This window comes from Bubalus kerabau, chromosome X (assembly GCF_029407905.1).
Source record: "Bubalus kerabau isolate K-KA32 ecotype Philippines breed swamp buffalo chromosome X, PCC_UOA_SB_1v2, whole genome shotgun sequence".
Lineage (NCBI taxonomy): Eukaryota > Metazoa > Chordata > Mammalia > Artiodactyla > Bovidae > Bubalus > Bubalus kerabau.
In genome coordinates, this window is record NC_073647.1 from 93,924,857 (window position 1) to 93,943,209 (window position 18,353).

The 18,353-nt window shown below is 49.8% G+C and overlaps 1 protein-coding gene across 1 annotated transcript; it reads left to right on the forward strand.

The window, feature by feature from the left end:
* Nucleotides 1-337: 337 nt before the first annotated feature.
* Nucleotides 338-4,448, forward strand: LOC129638875 (uncharacterized protein CXorf49 homolog). The gene is made up of 6 exons (XM_055563594.1): nucleotides 338-1,771; nucleotides 2,376-2,532; nucleotides 3,075-3,151; nucleotides 3,435-3,480; nucleotides 4,048-4,089; nucleotides 4,192-4,448. The coding sequence occupies exons 1-5, from the start codon at nucleotides 476-478 to the stop codon at nucleotides 4,086-4,088; spliced, it is 1,617 nt and encodes a 538-aa protein (XP_055419569.1). The 5' UTR covers nucleotides 338-475; the 3' UTR covers nucleotide 4,089; nucleotides 4,192-4,448.
* Nucleotides 4,449-18,353: the final 13,905 nt, after the last annotated feature.

Genomic DNA, 18,353 nt, shown 5'->3' on the forward strand with positions numbered 1-18,353 from the left:
CCCGCCCCAACCCCGCCTCAGCCTCCCGCTCCACCCACTTTGTACACAGTCAGAACTCAGGGCTGTGACTCTAACCGGAAAGGGGAGGTGGGACAGGAGGAGGTGGGACGAGAGGCTTGACAGAGATACACTCGCAGCATGACCTTCACCAGCCAACTCGCCAACTGCCGGCATGGCTTTCGGGCTTGGCAACAAACCAGAGGAGGCCCTCGACCCCATTGGTTACACCTCGAGGGGGCGGGCAAACAAGGCGCGTGCTGGTTGGCGGGAACCAGACCAATGAGGAGGCGGCAGCGCTGGCACGCTGAAAGCCTCGCGTCGTTTGCGACCACCTCTCGCGTGCGGTGCCTGTGGTGCTTGACGGCACCTCCAGACGCCACCCGCCGCAGCTGCCCCGACCGCCATCACAGCCGCCACCGCGACCCGGTTGATAAACCGTCACCGCCCCAGGTCCGGAGGCCACCCAGATCGCGACATGAGCTCCTCGGATGATGAGGAGCTTGTTTGCGGACCGGATTTTGGCTCAGAGTGCGGGGAGCAGACCAGCGGCCTTGAGGCCGGCTCCACAGCCCCGCGGGGACCCGGCCCCGACCCCGGCCCCGAGCCGGGGGCACCGCGAAGCGGCGAGGGTGAGGGCGGGGATGGCTTCCCAGACCCTGAGGGCTTCGAGTCAGAGCGGGAGGTGCTGGAAGCGGGAGGGCCGGTGCTGTTGGGCTGCGAAGGCCGACCTGGCTCCCCGGCCGACGACACAGGGTACGCCCTGCAGCTATCTGACGAGTCATTGCAGGCCATCGTGCGGCAGCTGGCCGACCTGGACTTGCGGGGCATCCTCAGACACATGTCCCCGGAGAGCCAGGCGGTCGGCCACGTGTCTGCCTTGCTGGACGTGGAGGCGTGTCTCGGCAGTCGAGGCGCAGCCGCCCAGAGGTGTGGGGAAGCGGCACGGGCTGAGGCCAGCCCTCTCCGGGTCGGCAGGCCCAGGACGGGCCGGGTCTGGGGGAACCCTAAGAGAAGCACTAAGAGTAGGTTGAACGTGGCTGTGGATCGCCCGTGGCCCCCCTCAGTAAGCCCAGCCAGGCTGTTCTCCGACTCCGAGTCCTCTGATGAGTGCAGTGAGATACAGCCTATGAGGGTGAGCATGTATCCCAAAGACGGAGGCCAGGCCAAGCTGAACAGCCCCAAGGATCCTGGGGACACACCCAGACACTCGAAAGTCCAAGGCAGGGAGAATCTCCCTAACTTGCCAGGCATTTGCCTGTCCTCGGCTCCGCGAGGATTGATTTCGGTTGTGGAAAGGCAGGGCAAGCAGGGCGATGCAGAGCAGGAGGACATCTCACCTCCTAAGAAAATGCAGAGCGTACTCGGGGGGAAGGGGGGCAGCCTGCCCAGCTACCCGGGAGTAGCAGCAGCAGCAGCTACTGCAGCTGCCGCTACAGGCAGGCTGCCGCGGCCCAGTCCTAGGAGGAAGAGGGTCCAGGAGGAGAAATCCCTTGGGGCCGTCTCCAAACCTGCCCTGGGGAGAACCTTCCCTTCCTGGGGACGGGGAATCTCGGCCACTCCCCTGGCTCCGGCCACCTTACCCCCAATCTCCGGCATCCCGCTGCGTGGGAGGTCCCAGAAGTATGCCTTGGTCCCTGGGGGAGCCAAAGAGTCCAAGCACACCGGCGCCAGGAAGAAATCCGTGGCTAGGCGGGCCCGGGAGTCGGTGGCAGCAACGGCGGTGTCAGGAGAAGACAACGACCCAAATAGAGACCCAGCCACAAAGGGCCAAGTGAGTAGGCCAGGCCCCTCCTCTCTCCCCACTCTTCCCCTCCCACCCTCCCCAGGACACACGTCTTCACCCCGTGCTCCCCTCTCTCCATTCCTCAGGGGTCATCACTGGGTGACCCTCAGTCACGGGGTCATTAGGATGCCAGATTGGGGTCCTTTTACTAGGGACAAACGTTAAGGTAGCACTTTGGGTGTGCTGGGCTCGGTTCTCCACCCGTGGCCTGTTTCCAGCCTCCTCCACGAGGCTGGGGCTGGCGTGGAAGGGAATTGATTTGAGGGGACCCCTTAAAAGCTTCACAGAGCTTCGGTGTTGAGACGCATCACTTTCCTGAATCCTGCTTCCTGGCTGTTCCCCAAACCTTCCTTGCAGGGACCCCGGGCTTTCTCAGTGCCACACTGTTGTCCCCTGCTCAGCTCTGCCTGCTGGCCTGGGGCTGACTGACGGAGAATGTGCTAAAGAGATCAGCCTTTCAATTCTCTTTCCAATTCCCTGCCTCAGCTCGGTCTTGACTCATACGAGCTCTCTCACACACAGACATAGACACATAAATGCACTGGTACACACACGTCCTTACTCCAGATCAGTGAGAAATCTTTGTTTTTAGCTGACCACTGACAGGCCGTGGCCATCTTGTCCACGGGTGCATCATGGAGAACCCAGCACCGCCAACCTCAGCATCAGAGGCGGGCAGGATTCAGGAAACTCAGAGCGCATGGCCATGAACAAGGGAGAAGTCATGCCCGGAGGGCCTGGCCCCTCAGGTGAGTGTCCTGGGTTTTGATTTGGGGGGTGGAGACCAGGGGTGAGGGCAGAAACCTCTGTCTCTGACTCACTCTCTCTTTTCTGGGGGCTCAGCCTTGCTCTCAGGCCACTTCTCCCATGGGAAACAGGGTGTCAACAGGGCTGGCCCTGGCCCCATCACCTTCTGTGTGGGATTTGTTTGGCAGGGGTGATTGGTGGCAGTGCCCCAACAGCTACTCTGGGCGTAGACCTGCAGGCTAATAGGCTTTTCTGTGAAGTGCTGTTCGCCCACATTGCTCTCCCAGGTGCTGGCTGTGGCTGCCGCTCTGGGAGGCTCGAACCCAGAACCACAGTCTTTGGCGACCATCGTGGTGAAATGGCTGCCCCTGCGGAATAGGAGGGGCAGGCCCAGAGAAAAGGTTTGGGCTGCCTGCCGGGCAGAGCAGGGGAGGCTTGATGCTAGCAGAGGGTGGTACTGCCTCACCTCGCGTTAGACCCTGCTTGGCCCTTTCCACCTCACTGGGAGCCTGGGAAGCTGGATTGTGTGTCATTTCCCTGTCAGGTGACCAGAAACCAGCTGACCATCACCCAAGACCGAAAAGGCAGCAGCAGCCACCCGGAAGGCACGGCTGTCCTCGGGTAATGCTTCTTCTGACTCCTGGAAATGCACACCCAAACCCCATGGTGGGATCTGGGTCCAAGTACAACTGACATGTGTGGGCCCCCTCCCCGCCTGCCCCCTGGCCCCATCCCATACCCCAGGGAGGGAGCCCACCTCCTTTCCACTGAGGAAAGTCTTTCCCTTGCCAGTCTGGATACCTGGCTTTGGGATGGAGGGCCCGGGGGAGAGGAGAGGAGGAGGAGGAGAGGGGAGCCGGGTGTATACTAACCATTTCTCTTCCTCCTGTGTCTGCTGGCCTAGTGTCTGGTGCTAGAGAAAGAAATAGACGACCTTAAGAAGCAACTTGGTATGAGGAACCAGGGACAGAGAGCGGCGGGTTCTTAGTGCAGAAGCGGGGTGGGCCCTTGGGGTGGGGTGGGCTGCAAGTGCAGGGGGCCTCGCAGGGAGCAGCATTCCTGTGGGGAGGAGAACCTAGCAAGCCTGCCCCTGGAGCGTGCGGTGCATGTTGGGCTGGGCGTGCGGACAAGTAACAACGTACTGTGTGGACTGCGTGCACGCTCTGCCAGCCATTCGAGTCCTAGAGAGTTCCTTCTGATAGGACTTGTAGAGATGCCTTGGTGATCTGGTGTGGCCTCTAAGGTTCTTGTTGGATATTTTGCGAGACAATTTTTGAATGGTTTGGGCGTGGCCCCAAGCTTGAGGGCTGCTGGCACATTTTATTTCCTTTTAGGAAATGGCTCCACGTTTAATTCCGGCAGTGGGGCCCGATCGGGCCCAGAGCTCTTTCTTTGCATCAGGGCTGGGGGTACGTGGGTTTCAGGTTGCAGGGCTAGGTGGTTCCCCACGGGGACAGGGGGACAGGCTTCTATGTCCGTCTGTCTGGAGCACCTGTTTATGCCTCTCCCTGTTGCAGCCTCCTTGCAGCACCTGGCTGAGAAGTTCCGGATCCCTTGAAGTGAGTGTTACACGTTCCATACCCCTTCCCACAACGTTGGCTGTTGAGCAGGGCTGTGGGCTGGCCCTGGCTTGAGGCTCTTCCCTGACTGCTGTTTCACAGGTTGAGCCCAGTATCTTCCTGCAAGAGGAGCAGCTGTTACCTCCGGGGCCGGCAAGCTGTGGCCAAGCCTGTTGCCTCTTGTTCTGCCTCCACCAGAGCGTCCTCTGCCCCTTGTTTTGCCCCCTCTCTGCCCCAGTCTCACAGCAGTTGTGTTTTTTTTTAATTAATTAATTTATTTTACTTTACAATATTGCATTGGTTTTGCCACAGCAGTTTCTGATTAAAGGACTTCTCCTATTCTGTGTTCTGCCCTCTCTCTGGGGGGTAGGGGTTAAGGGAGTGGGACAGGCCTGGTGGGGAGCTGTTCCACATCAGAACATTTTCCAGAACAGTACCTCTGGAATCCGTGGTGGGGACTCTGGGTCAGCCTCTGCTACCATCCAGGCCGTCAGGCCAGCGGAGCGCGCCCATCTGTGTGGGCTCTGTCTGGCCACATTGGCACGTCCTCCCTTTTCCCTGAAGGCCCTCTTCTAGTTCTCTAAACACCCTCCTCTGGGGTTTAGCAGTTTCCATTCATTGCTGCCATTCTGCCTCCCTGTCAGAAGGAACTCGTGACCCCCTTACAGAGCTCCAGTCTTTCACCCTTCCCTCACTGCACTCATTGTCCTGCTTACCCTGACCACTCTGCCTTCCTGTCAGAGCACCCTCGATCCCTCCCCTGGCTTGCCATCGATGACCTTGCCTGCGTGTTTACTTAAGCAGGTGGTAACAGGCACAGGTGTGCTCATCTTCCCCCTTCCCGGGCCCTCCCCTCTCAGTGGAGTCCCTACCCCACCCCCTGGTGCCACCTTGCAGCAGGAACCTGCATACTCTCCCCCTCTCCTCTTTAGCACTCATCCCCGAGACTCAGGCACCAAAACTTTCGCTTCCCCTTCCTCGGGTTCAGTAAAGGGCATGAGGATGAATCTTGGACCCAGTGAACTGGGGAGCAGGAGCGAAGGTAGGGGGAACACAGGAGAAAAGCTCAGGTTAGTTGCCGAGCTGGAAGTCAGGAGAGGCGTCTGGTGCCAATCTGGGGCAGAGTGCACCCTGACAGCTAGAGATGGATGGTCCAGTCCTTGGAGCTTTCATGGCCTCCCTGCCCTAGCCAGCTGACCAGCCTACACTCCTGCAGCCTGGATGTCTCTCTGCCCTTGAGTGGAAACAGGCCCGTCAGGCTCTATGACAAGTATGGTTGGTAAGTCTGTGTTCTTACAGGGTCTCCATCAAATACTGTTCCACCGGCCCCATGACATAGATTTTCCTGCAAATGATACTTCCCAGAGTGTCCCAGCTCAGTCTCCCAGACTACTTGTTAGGGCACACAAGACTAAGTCTGAAATCCATGTTCAATTCCACCCCCCCTCTGCCCCCCGCCCTGAAGTTTGGGGAGGACTTCCTTCTCTCAGCCAAGACCCCAGGGCTGTGCCAGCCTGCGACTCAGAGAGACACATTTGTATTTGAGTGAAGTGAGGGTAGGTTCTGCCTGACTCCCTTCCTGAAAGACCATGGTTTTATTTCACAAAAGAGGGTACGATGCACATTCAAAGTCGGTGCCTGGGCATCTCTGTGTGTGAATAAAAGCCGTCAGGGATAATGCCCCTTGAGGCAGAAAGATGTGAATCAGGGAGTAATGGAAGTAGAGACTGGTCCAGATTCTGTAAGGCATTGAGTGAGCCAAAGGAAGGGTTGGATCTCCTTTATTCAAGGGGTGTTGCCACGTTCCCAAAACATAGAAGGGGAGGATGCAGTTCACCAAACCTCAGGACAGGACATCTCAAAATGTTGGAGTCGCTGGAAGAGGCACTGGATCCTACCTTGTGATTCTGTGATGTCTGCCAACTGCTGAGGATGTGGATGAGTGAAAATGGGAAGGTGGCTCCGGGGGCATGGCTGCCCATCTTAGAAACAGGAGACCCCCCCCCCAAACCTGGGTTACTTGTGGGGAGTTAGGGGTGACTGCACCTGAGCAATGGGGAGCACTTGGGTCCGCCCTTCCCCCATATTCTCACGTTGACTTCCTTCTGGGGCTCATAGCATGAGGTCAGGTGGACAGAGCACGAGGGTTGGGACAGTCACAGACCTCAGGGTCAGAAAAGAACATGCGTGGGACTTACTCCTTCCAGTCAGACCCCTCCCTGGAGCAGGTGGGCTTGATCACTTAGTTTACAGCTGCTCCAGTGGTTATTGCCTGGTGGTATAGCACATCTCAGAGAAAGCAATGGCACCCCCACTCCAGTACTTTTGCCTAGAAAATCCCATGGACGGAGGAGCCTGGTAGGCTGCAGTCCATGGGGTCGCTAGAGTCGGACACGACTGAGCGACTTCACTTTCACTTTTCACTCTCATGCATTGGAGAAGGAAATGGCGACCCACTCCAGTGTTCTTGCCTGGAGAATCCCAGGGACGGGAAGCCTGGTGGGCTGCCGTCTACGTGGTCTCACAGAGTCGGACACGACTGAAGCGACTTAGCAGCAGCAGCATAGCACATCTCGCTGTTGTTTGGGTGAGTTAGATTGGCAGAGACCTTCCAGCTGAGCTTTCTGCCCACCGAGACATGTAGGAAAGTTGTGCCCAGGGAGAAGGCCAGCACCAGCATCAGCACCACCCTTGGGCAGAGAGGGGCCTGGGACTGTGGTCACCAGGGTGAGGAAGTGGAGAAGCTCATGGAAGGGGAGGTGGGAGGGCATGGGCACAACCCCTCATTCACTTTTTACCAGGCTCCCTTCCCTCCTCTGAGCCCACAGTTCAGACCAAGTACCTCACTATAATGTTGCTGGAAACATATACATCACAGGCCGTGGCTCAGCCCCAAGCCATCCACTTCCAGCGGGAGATCTGTGGCAGGGCCTGAGGCATAGGCTAAAGAAATACATCTGTGCCCCAGAGGGTAGGAGGAAGGCCGAAGCCCAGCCTCATTCAGTGCACCCCTGTCGCCTTTCCCCCTCATGCCCGTTCTCCAGCCTGGGAGACAGCGGCAGCTGCCTTGGAGAGCCCTAGGCCCTATCCTGCCTGGTTCTGCTGCCTAGCCAACTCCAGGGAAGATGCTTCCTCCCCGTCACACCCCCAGCCCACCAGCACCAGCCCCAGGTCTACTGCTTTCTCTGGACTCTTGAGGGAGACTGGCACAAACAAAGAATTTAGAGTAGATGAGCCCTGAAGACAGCGCTGGCTTGGGTGGGCACAGTAATCATGCCCCAAAATGTCCGACTCCTAATCCTTGCAGTTGGCTTATATATTCCTTTGTATGATAGCAGTTGGTTAAGCTTGCAGATGCAATAAAGGCTGCTACTCAGCTGACTTAAAGTGAGGAGACTCTCACCTCCAATGGGCAGGTCCGGCCGGGCACTATGGGGCTGCCGGGGTTGCCATGTGGGCTGTCCCTGTGTGACCCAGGGAGCAGCGTTTGAATGACTACAGTGTGCTTGTCGTACCTGTGCTTGTGCGATGTTGACGTCCTGGTAAGTACTGCTCAGATGCAGATGGAGGACTTTTACAAAGAAGATGCACTTTCTTTTCCAAGATTTACCATTTCTATTCCATAAAACAACCCTTGCAAACATAGAAGAGAAATTGCATTGAATTAAATATGAGTTAAACAGACAATACATATACACATTATGGAGAGTGTAAGCCTTCAATCTGACGAACAGGTAGGTAACGATCAACCCATGGCACTATACTCAGGTGCCATGTACATTGCACATCCAGGAGTCACCTATATATCCTTTTCCCTCACAGAATCCTCAAGGATAGGTCTATCTACTGCCTATTCCATTTACTTCACATTCTTGAGGGGGCCAAACTATATAGAGAGAAAACAGATTGAGTGTTGCCTGCATCTGGGGATTGACATAGGGGTTAAACTACAAAAGCCCAGAAGCAATTTTGCAGGTGATGAAAGAGTTTTTCGTTTCGACTGTGGTGGTGGTACCATAAGAGGATGTGCTTAGAGTGGCTCAGAGACCTTGTAAGGAAGTTGTATCTTAATAATTCCATATTATTGAGATACTAATACCCTTTTTCAACAGCACATGAGACAGTTTTACGCATGGTCATCACCAAATGGCCACTACCAAAATCAAATTGATTACAGTCTTTGTAACTGAAGAGGGAGAATCCGTATATAGTCAGAAAAAAACAAGACCTGGAGTTGACTGTGGCTCGGATCATCAGATTCACATAGCAAAATTCAAGCTTAACCTAAAAATGTGGTGAAAACTTCTAGACCAGTCAGGTATGACTTAGTCAAATCCACTGTGATAATGCAGCAGAGGCGACAAATAGATTCAAGGGATTAGAACTTGTAAACAGTGTGTCTGAAGAACGATGGACTGAGGTCTGTTATACTGTACAGGAGGCTGTGAACAAAACCATCAAAATGAAAAAGGAAAGCAAGAAGGCAAAGTGGCAGGAGGCCTTACAAATAGCTAAAGAAAGAAGAGAAGCAAAGATCAAGGGAGAAAGAGACAGGTATACCAAACTAAACGCAGATTTCCAAAGAACAGCACGGAGAGACAAGAAGGCCTTCTTCAACGAACAGTGTATAAAACTAGAAGAAACAACAGAAGAGGAAATACTAGAGATCTCTTCAGGAAAACTGGAGATATCAAGGGAATATTTTTCCCAAAGATGGGCACAACAAAGGACAGAAACGGAAGAGACCTAGTAGATGCTGAAAAGATCAAGAAGATATGGAAAGAATACACAGAAGAACTGTCCAAAAAAGATCTTAATGTACTGGATTACTGCGATGGTGTGGTCACCACCCAGAGCCACCTATTCTGGAGAGTGACGTCAAGTGGGCCTTAGGAAGCACTGCTCTTAATAAAGCTAGTGGATGCGACAGAATTCCAGTAGAACTTCTCAAAACCCTAAAGGATGATGCCATCAAGTGTTGCATCCAATATGTTAGCAAACCTGGAAGACCTACCAGTGGCCACAGGACTGGAAAAAGTCAATCCACATCCCAATTCCCAAAAAGAGTAGTACCAAAGAATGTGCTAACCATTGGACAATTGCACTCGTCTGCCATGCCTAGAGCCAGACATCCTGGAATGTGAAGTCAAGTGGGCCTTAGAAAGCATCACTACGAACAAAGCCAGTGGAGGTGATGGAATTCCAGTTGAGCTATTTCAAATCCTGAAAGATGATGCTGTGAAAGTGCTGCACTCAATATGCCAGCAAATTTGGAAAACTCAGCAGTGGCCGCGGGACTGGAAAAAGTCCGTTTCCATTCCAGTCCCAAAGAAAGGCAATGCCAAAGAATGCTCAAACTACCACACAATTGCACTCATCTCACACGCTAGTAAAGTAATGCTCAAAATTCTCCAAGCCAGGCTTCAGCAATACGTGAACCGTGAACTTCCGGATGTTCAAGCTGGTTTTAGAAAAGGCAGAGGAACCAGAGATCAAACTGCCAACATCTGCTGGATCATGGAAAAAGCAAGAGAGTTCCAGAAAAACATCCATTTCTGCTTTATTGACTATGCCAGAGCCTTTGACCGTGTGGATCACAATAAACTGTGGAAAATTCTGAAAGACATGGGAATACCAGACCACCTGACCTGCTTCTTGAGAAACCTATATGCAGGTCAGGAAGCAAAAGTTAGAACTGGACATGGAACAACAGACTGGTTCCAAATGGGAAAAGGAGTACGTCAAGGCTATATATTGTCACCCTGCTTATTTAACTTATATGCAGAGTACATCATGAGGAACGCTGGGCTGGAAGAAACACAAGCTGGAATCAAGATTGCTGGGAGAAATATCAATAACCTCAGATACGCAGATGACACCACCATTATGGCAGAAAGTGAAGAGGAACTCAAAAGCCTCTTGATGAAAGTGAAAGAGCAGAGTGAAAAAGTTGGCTTAAAGCTCAACATTCAGAAAACGAAGATCATGGCATCTGGTCCCATCACTTCATGGCAAATAGATGAGGAAACAGTGGAAACAGTGTCAGACTTTATTTCCAGGGGCTCCAAAACCACTGCAGATGGTGACTGCAGCCATGAAATTAAAAGACACTTACTCCGTGGAAGGAAAGTTATGACCAACCTAGATAGCCTATTGAAAAGCAGAGACATTACTTTGCCAACAAAGGTCCGTCTAGTCAGGGCTATGGTTTTTCCAGTGGTCATGTATGGATGTGAGAGTTGGACTGTGAAGAAAGCTGAGCATCGAAGAATTGATGGTTTTGAACTATGGTGTTGGAAAAGACTCTTGAGAGTCCCTTGGACTGCAAGGAGATCCAACCAGTCCATTCTGAAGGAGATCAGCCCTGGGATTTCTTTGGAGGGAATGATGCTAAAGCTGAAACTCCAGTACTTTGGCCACCTCATGCGAAGAGTTGACTCACTGGAAAAGACTCTGATGCTGGGAGGGATTGGGGGCAGGAGGACAAGGGGACGACAGAGGATGAGATGGCTGGATGGCATCACTGACTCGATGGGCGTGAGTCTGAGTGAACTCCGGGAGTTGGCGATGGACAGGGACACCTGGCGTGCTGCGATTCATGGGATTGCAAAGAGTCGGACACGACTGAGCCACTGAACTGAACTGAACTGCCATGCTAGTAAGGAAATGCTTAAAATCTTGCATGCTAGCCTTCAGCATTATGTGAACCAAGAACATCCAGATGTCCAGGTTGGGTTTAGAAAAGGAAGAGCAACCAGAGATCAAACTGCCAACATTCGCTGGATCATAGGGAAACCAAGGGAATTCCAGGAAACCATCTACCTCTGTTTCATCAACTACGCCAAAGCCTGTGTCTGTGTGGATCATAAAAAGCTGTGGAAAGCTCTTCAAGAGATGGGAATACCAGGCCATCTTACCTGTCTCCTGAGAAACCTGTATGTGGGTCAAGAAGAAACACACACTGTATGGAACAACTGACTGGTTCAGCACTGAGAAAGGGGTACGACAGGGCTGTCTGCTGTCACCCTGTTTGTTTACTCTATATGCTGAGCACATCATGAGAAATGCCGGGCTGGATGATTTGCCAGCTGGAATCAAGATAGGCAGGAGAAACCTCAACAACCTCAGATACGCGGATGATACCACTCTAATGGCAGAAAGGGAAGAGGAACTAAAGAGCCTCTTGATGAGGGTGAAGGAGGAGAGTGGGAAAAGCCGGCTTAAAACTAAATATTGAAAAAAAAAAATGATCACGGTATCCCACCCCATTGCTTCATGGCAAATAGAGGCGGGAAGGTAGAAATGGTGACAGATTTCCTCTTCTTGGGCTCTAAAATCACTGCGGATGGTCACTGAAGCCATGAAGTCAGAAGACGTTTGCTTCTTGGCAGGAAAGCTATGACAAACCTAGACGGTGTGTTGAGAATCAGAGACATTACTCTGCCGACAAAGATCCATATAGTCAAGGCTATGGTCTTCCCAGTGGGCATGTACGGTTGTGAGACTGGAGCGTAAAGAAGGTGGAGCACCAAAGAACTGATGCCTTTGAACTGTGGTGCTGGAGAAGACTCCTGAGAGGCCCTTGGACAGCAAGGAAATCAAACCAGTCAATCTTAAGGGGAACCAACTCTGAATCCTCATTGGGAAGGACTGATGCTGAGCTGAAAGTCCAGTATTTTGGTCATCTGATGCGAACAGCTTGACTCATTGGAAAAGTCCCTGATGGTGGGAAAGACTGAGGACAGAAGGAGAAGAGGGCATCAGAGGGTGGGATGGCTGGATGGCTGGATGTCATCACCCATGCAATGGACATGAACTTAGGCAAACTTCAGGAGATGGTGAGGGACACGGAGGCCTGGCAAGCTGCAGCCCATGGGGTCGCCAAGAGTCAGACACGACTGGGCGACTGAACAACAACAACAAACCCATATTATTAAACAATGGTAAAAAGTAGAAATCAACTGCACCAAAAAAAAAAACAAAAAAAAAAAACTGTAGGAAAAAAAACAAACATGTGGAGGCTAAGTCACTGAAGAAATCAAAGAGTAAATCATAATATACCTATAGAGTAATGAAAGGGAAAACACAAAGCCTGGGGGATGCAGCAAAAGCAGTTAAGAGAGAATTTTATAGCAATACCATCTTACCTCAGGAAACAAGAAAAACCTCAAATAAACAACCTAATCTTACACCTAAAGCAATGAGTGAAAAAAGAACAAATAAAATGGAAAGTTAACAGAAGGGAAGAAATCCAAGATCAGAGCAGAGATACATGTAACAGAGATTAAGAAAGCAATAGATGAGGTCAATGAAACTACTTTGGCCACCTGATGTGAAGAATTGACTCATTGGAAAAGACCATGATGCTGGGAAAGATTGAAGGTGAGAGGAGAAGGGGATGACAGAGGATGAGATGATTGGGGAACATCACTGACGCGACGGACATGAGTTTGAGTAAGCTCCAGGAGTTGGTGATGGACAGGGAAGGCTGGCGTGCTGTACTCCATGGGGTTGCAAATAGTCAGACACAACTGAGTGACTGAACTGAAGTGAATAAAACTAAAAGCTGGTTCTTTGAGAGGATAAGCAAAAGTGATAGACCTTTTGCCAGACCCATCAAGAATAAAAGGGAGAGGGTTAAATTCAATAAAATTAGACGTGGAGAAGGAAGTTGCAACTGACATCACAGAAATACACAGGATTGTAAGAGAATACAGGAAGCAAGTATATGCCAGTGAAATGGACAACTTGGAAGAAATGGACCAATTATTAGAGTGGTACAATTTTCCAAGTATGAACCAGGAAGAAATAGAAAATACAAAGAAACACATCATATGCACTGAAATTGAAACCGTGACTTAAAATTTTCCAGAAAACAGAAGGCCAGGACCACATGACTTCAGAGGCAAATTCCGTCAGGCATTTAGTGAAGAGTCAATACCCATCCTCCTGAAACTATTCCCGAAACTTGCAGAGAAAGAACACTCCCCAGACTCATCCTATGAGGCCACCGCCATCCTGATACCAAAAGCAGACAAATACACCACCAAAGAAGAAAGTTACAGGGCAATGTCAGTGATGAACAGAGGCACCAAATTCTCAACAGAACAGTAGCAAACCAAATCCAGCAGTACATTAGAAGGACCACACAACATGATCAAGTGGGATTCATCCAAGTGATGCAAGAAGTTTTCAATATCCACAAATCCATAGACCTCAACAGATGCAGAGAAAGCTTTAGAAAAAAGTCCACCATCCATTTCTGATAAAACTCTCCAGAAAGTGGGCATAGAGGGACCCTATCTGAACATAAAAAAGGCCACGTTTGACGAACCTACCGATAACATCATACTCGATGGTAAAAAGAAGACAGCGTTTCTTCTAAGATCAGGAAGAAGAGAAGGATGGCCACTCTCGCCACTTTTATTCAATATAGTCAGGGAAGTTCTAACCACAGCAATCAAAGAAGAAAAAGAAATAAAAGAATCCAAGTTGGAAAAGAAAGAAAGCTGTCACTGCTTGCAGTTTACTATGCATAGAAAATCCTAAAGATGCTGCCAGAAAACTATTAAGAGCTCATCAATGAATTCAGTAAAACTGCAGGATACAAAATGAATGCACAGAAATTTCTTGCATTTTTGCACGCTAACAATGCAATTTCAGAAAGAGAGACTAAATAAACAATCCCATTTACCATCACATCAAAATAATAAAATGCCAAGGAATAAACCTAAGGAGACAAAAGAGCTGTACTCACAAATCTATAAGATGCATGAACCCCAATGTTGATTGCAGCACCATTTACAACTGCCAAGACATGGTAGCTACCTAAATATCCATCAACAGAGGAATGGGTAAAGAATACGTGGTACATATATACAGTGGAATATTACTTAACCATAAAAAGAATGAAATAATGCCACTTGCAGCAACATGGATGGACATAGTGATTGCCATACTGAGTGAAGAAGGTCAGAAAGAGAAAGACAAATGTCCCTTACACGTGGAACCTAAAAAGTTGTACAAATGAACTTATTAACAAAATGGAAACAGACTTTGAAAACTTATGATTACCAAAAGGGAAAGGCAGAGGTAGGGAAGGGATAAAGATCCTAATCTATAACATCCTAATGAGAGCTGTTGAAGATGACATAAACAGATGGAAAGAAATATCGTATTCTTGTGAGGCCAAGCATTTACAACTGGCCTCTGCTTTACATTTCCTAAGGAAGGAGGCCGGAGAAGGCAATGGCACCCCACTCCAGTACTCTTGCCTGGAGAATCCCAGGGACGGAGGAGCCTGGTAGGCTGCAGTCCACGAGGTCGCTAAGAGTCAGGCACGACTGAGCGACTTCCCTTTCACTTTTCACTTTCATGCATTGGAGAAGGAAATGGCAACCCACTCCAGTGCTCTTGCCTGGAGAATCCCAGGGACAGAGGAGCCTGGTGGGCTGCTGTCTACGGGGTAGCACAGAGTCGGACACGACTGAAGCGACTTAGCAGCAGCAGCAGCAGCAAGGAAGGAGGCAAGTGGGCTTGAGTCCAGGTGTTTACAATCAGCCTCCAGCTTGCACTTTGAAATAGAATAAGAGTAACAGGGTAAATAATCAGGCTTTGTCTCCTGAGGACACTTTAAGATAACAGCTCTGGCAGAGACAGAGGAGCTACTCTCTGAGTAAAAGATCAAGAGGTCACATAAGTCCCATTCTCAGGGCAGGAGAGACACTGCACATGGGCAGAAAGGCTCCTTGGGGGTCAAAAACAAAGGGGCCCCACCCCATAACATGTGATGTTATGGGGGTCTCCCTATAGGTCTCTGGGCTGGCATGCATCTTGGAATAGAGTTGTTCATGCATGTTGTGGAGGGTCCTTGGGCAGGTCAGGTGTGAGAAAAGAAACAGGATAACTGGCCAAACGTAAACAAAGACCGAAAAGGCCTGTCCTATATAAATGACTTAACTGCCTCTTACTGCACTCCTCCTCATTAGGACAGATGCCCACACCTTTTCTCTCCAAGTGCGTATCATTGCCTTCTCTGTCCTAACTAAGCAAACCGTTTCTCTGTGTGCTCTCCTACTTGTTGTGCTGTGTCTCTAACAATAAACTCTGTACCTCTTTTTCACAGATTTTGCCTCCTTGAGAAATGCTTTTTTTCAAAGGGGAAAACTTAAAGCCACAGCTCACAGGCTGCCTCTCTGAGATCACTTGGATTGGGAGAATCAATATTGGCAGTATGACTGTACAACCCAGTGCAACCTACTGCTGCAATTGAATCCCTATCAAATTACCAATGGTATTGTTCACAGAACCAGAACAAAGATTGTATGCAGACGCAAAAGACCGTGAATAGCCAGAGCAGGACTTCAGGCTATACTACAAAGGTACAGTCATCAAAACAGTGTGGTACTGGCACAAAAACAGAAATCCTGACAACAAGGTTAGAAGATGGGACAGTGTTTATAATGGGGAAAGTTATGTTATCTTTAGGCAGAGGGGTGGCCCCAGAAAATGACTCTTGTTTCATTTCATCAATCAACGAGCATTTACAAAACAAGACATTCTTCCTATTGACCCTATCAATGCCACAAACCAGTGTGGAGCCTTCACTTGGGCCACAAGCCTAGAAACAAAAGCAGGGGCACTCACTGCGGGGTGGAGGCTAACATTTCAGGAAAATTCTTCCAGCTTTGCTCCCTACAAAGAACAAGGGAAGGGCTTGAAGGGCTGTGCACACCCACCTACTGCTTCTGTGCCAGGGGAAGGTGGGAGCACACCCAGTCTGGCACATCAATGGTCTCCGTTTCTGCTTGAGGACAAACAACAAACAGCCTTAGACGATACTGCCCTCGGCTGGTCACATCGGTGTATTACAATGCAGGGACATCGCTCCGGATTTTTTGCCTTGGTTTCTTTTTCTCAGGTTCTTGGTGCTCCACCTCTGAGCGCCCAAAAATTGATGCTTTTGAACTGGGGTTTTGGAGAAGCCTTTTGCAAGTCCCTTGGACTGCAAGGAGAGCCAACGAGTCCATCCTAAAGGAGATCAGTCCTGGGTGTTCATCGGAAGGACTGATGCTGAAGCTGAAACTCCAATACTTTGGCCACCTCATGCGAAGAGTTGACTCATTGGAGAAGACTCTGATGCTGGGAGGGATTGGGGGCAGGAGGAGAAGGGGACGACAGAGGATGAGATGGCTGGATGGCATCACCAACTCGATGCACATGAGTTTGAGTGAACTCCGGGAGTTGGTGATGGACAGGGAGGCCTGGCGCGGTGCGATTCATGGGGTCGCAAAGAGTTGGACACGACTGAACTGAACTGAACATGTATATACTCTATAAAATTTTGGGGAAAGGGGAAGAAAGGATGGTATATAAGGAAGAGTGTGCCTATTCTCCTTGAATAAGGAATAGGGCTAAGATAAGACAGGGAAACTTCAGGAGTCTTGGGGGAAGCCAACACTATCCTCTTCTGTGACTTGGGGGTATACGCTTGATAATCAATTATTACAGTCCACACATATATTGTGACTTCTTCTCTATGTTACATTTCAGTATAATTGAGGAAAAAGATAATGCCTAGGGAAATAACATCCCAGTATAAGCATATTGTAATTATGTTCTAACCAGAAGTAGAACCAAAGTTACTTTCTTTGTTTATAACATATCTAATTGAGCTTAGAAATCTGATTTCATCTACATTAATAGCTATATTTTGGAGAACTCATACCTTTGTAAAGAAAAATAATTAAGTGATGCTTACATAATTATAATATCAATCTCAGTTTTTAATAAATATTCCATATTTGGGTAGTACATTATCATTCAGAATTTAATTGTGAACTTGTGCTGAAACTCACAGAAGTGATGTATTTGGATACAATTTCTCAGAGACTTCTCCCCTCCCCATCCACTTCCTCTCAGAGGTGGAGCACCAAGAACCTGAGAAAAAGAAATGAAGGCCAAAAATCCAAAGCAATGTGCCTGCGCTGTAATACACCGATTTGACCAGGCGAGGGCAGTATCGTTAACGCCGTTGGTTGGGAAGGGCCAGATGCCATGCCTTTGGAGTTCCTCGTGTTCTTTGTGATTCGTCTATTAACCCCTGAGACTGAAGAGCTTATTTGTGCCAATATGGTGGTGATGGGGATGGTGCTGGTGCTGGTGGTTGGATGCGCTGCATCTCCCTTGCCCTTTTGACACTGCTATCTCAACGCCAACCTTCACCCCTGCTCCCCGCATCAGCAGCTCTAGTCTTCCTCTTTCTCCTCAGACAGAAACTGAGACCATTGATGTGCTACACTGGGTGTGCTCCCACCTTCCCCTGGCACAGAAGCAGTAGGTGGGTGTGCACAGCCCTTCAAGCCCTTCCCTTGTTCTTTGTAGGGAGCAAAGCTGGAAGAATTTTCCTGAAATGTTAGCCTCCACCCCGCAGTGAGTGCCCCTGCTTTTGTTTCTAGTCTTGTGGCCCAAGTGAAGGCTCCACACTGGTTTGTGGCATTGATAGGGTCAATAGGAAGAATGTCTTGTTTTGTAAATGCTCGTTGATTGATGAAATGAAACAAGAGTCATTTTCTGGGGCCACCCCTCTGCCTAAAGATAACATAACTTTTCCCATTATAAATACTGTTCCACCCTCTAACCTTGTTGTTCAGAATTCCAGCTATTATAATTCGCCTCCCTGTTTAAGGATAGACCTGAAACAGAAATTGAGGAAACATTTCTGTTGAGACTTTACCTTAAATGACTGAGCGTGTAAAGGGTCTTGTGCTTATTCGGGATTTTTCATCTCTTTAAACTACATGTGTTTTATTGCTAATTCTTGCACACCATCAGAAGACATTTTGAAAAAAAAAATTGTTTTGCCCATGATTCTAGGGCCATTCTAAAGGAGATCAGTCCTGGGTGTTCTTTGGAAGGACTGATGCTAAAGCTGAAACTCTAATACTTTGGCCACCTCATGCGAAGAGTTGACTCGTTGGAAAAGACTCTGATGCTGGGAGGGATTGGGGGCAGGAGGAGAATGGGACGACAGAGGATGAGAGGGCTGGATGGCATCACCGACTCGATGGACATGAGTTTGGGTAAGCTCCGGGAGTTGGGGATGGACAGGGAGGCCTGGCGCGGTGCAATTCATGGGGTCACAAAGAGTGGGACGCGACTGAGCGACTGAACTGAACTGAACTAGGACCCACGTGCCTCAGCTGATTTGTCCCGCATGGTTCCTGCCCCAGAATCACAGACGTACAGAATATTAGAGCTAGATA

Excerpts from the sequence above, each read along its gene's own strand:
- LOC129638875 (XM_055563594.1), top strand. The coding sequence starts at position 476 with ATGAGCTCCTCGGATGATGAGGAGCTTGTTTGCGGACCGGATTTTGGC. Across the intron at positions 1,772-2,375 it reads ACCCAGCCACAAAGGGCCAA|CTGACCACTGACAGGCCGTG; the intron begins GTGAGTAGGCCA and ends CTTTGTTTTTAG. Across the intron at positions 3,152-3,434 it reads GAAGGCACGGCTGTCCTCGG|TGTCTGGTGCTAGAGAAAGA; the intron begins GTAATGCTTCTT and ends CTGCTGGCCTAG.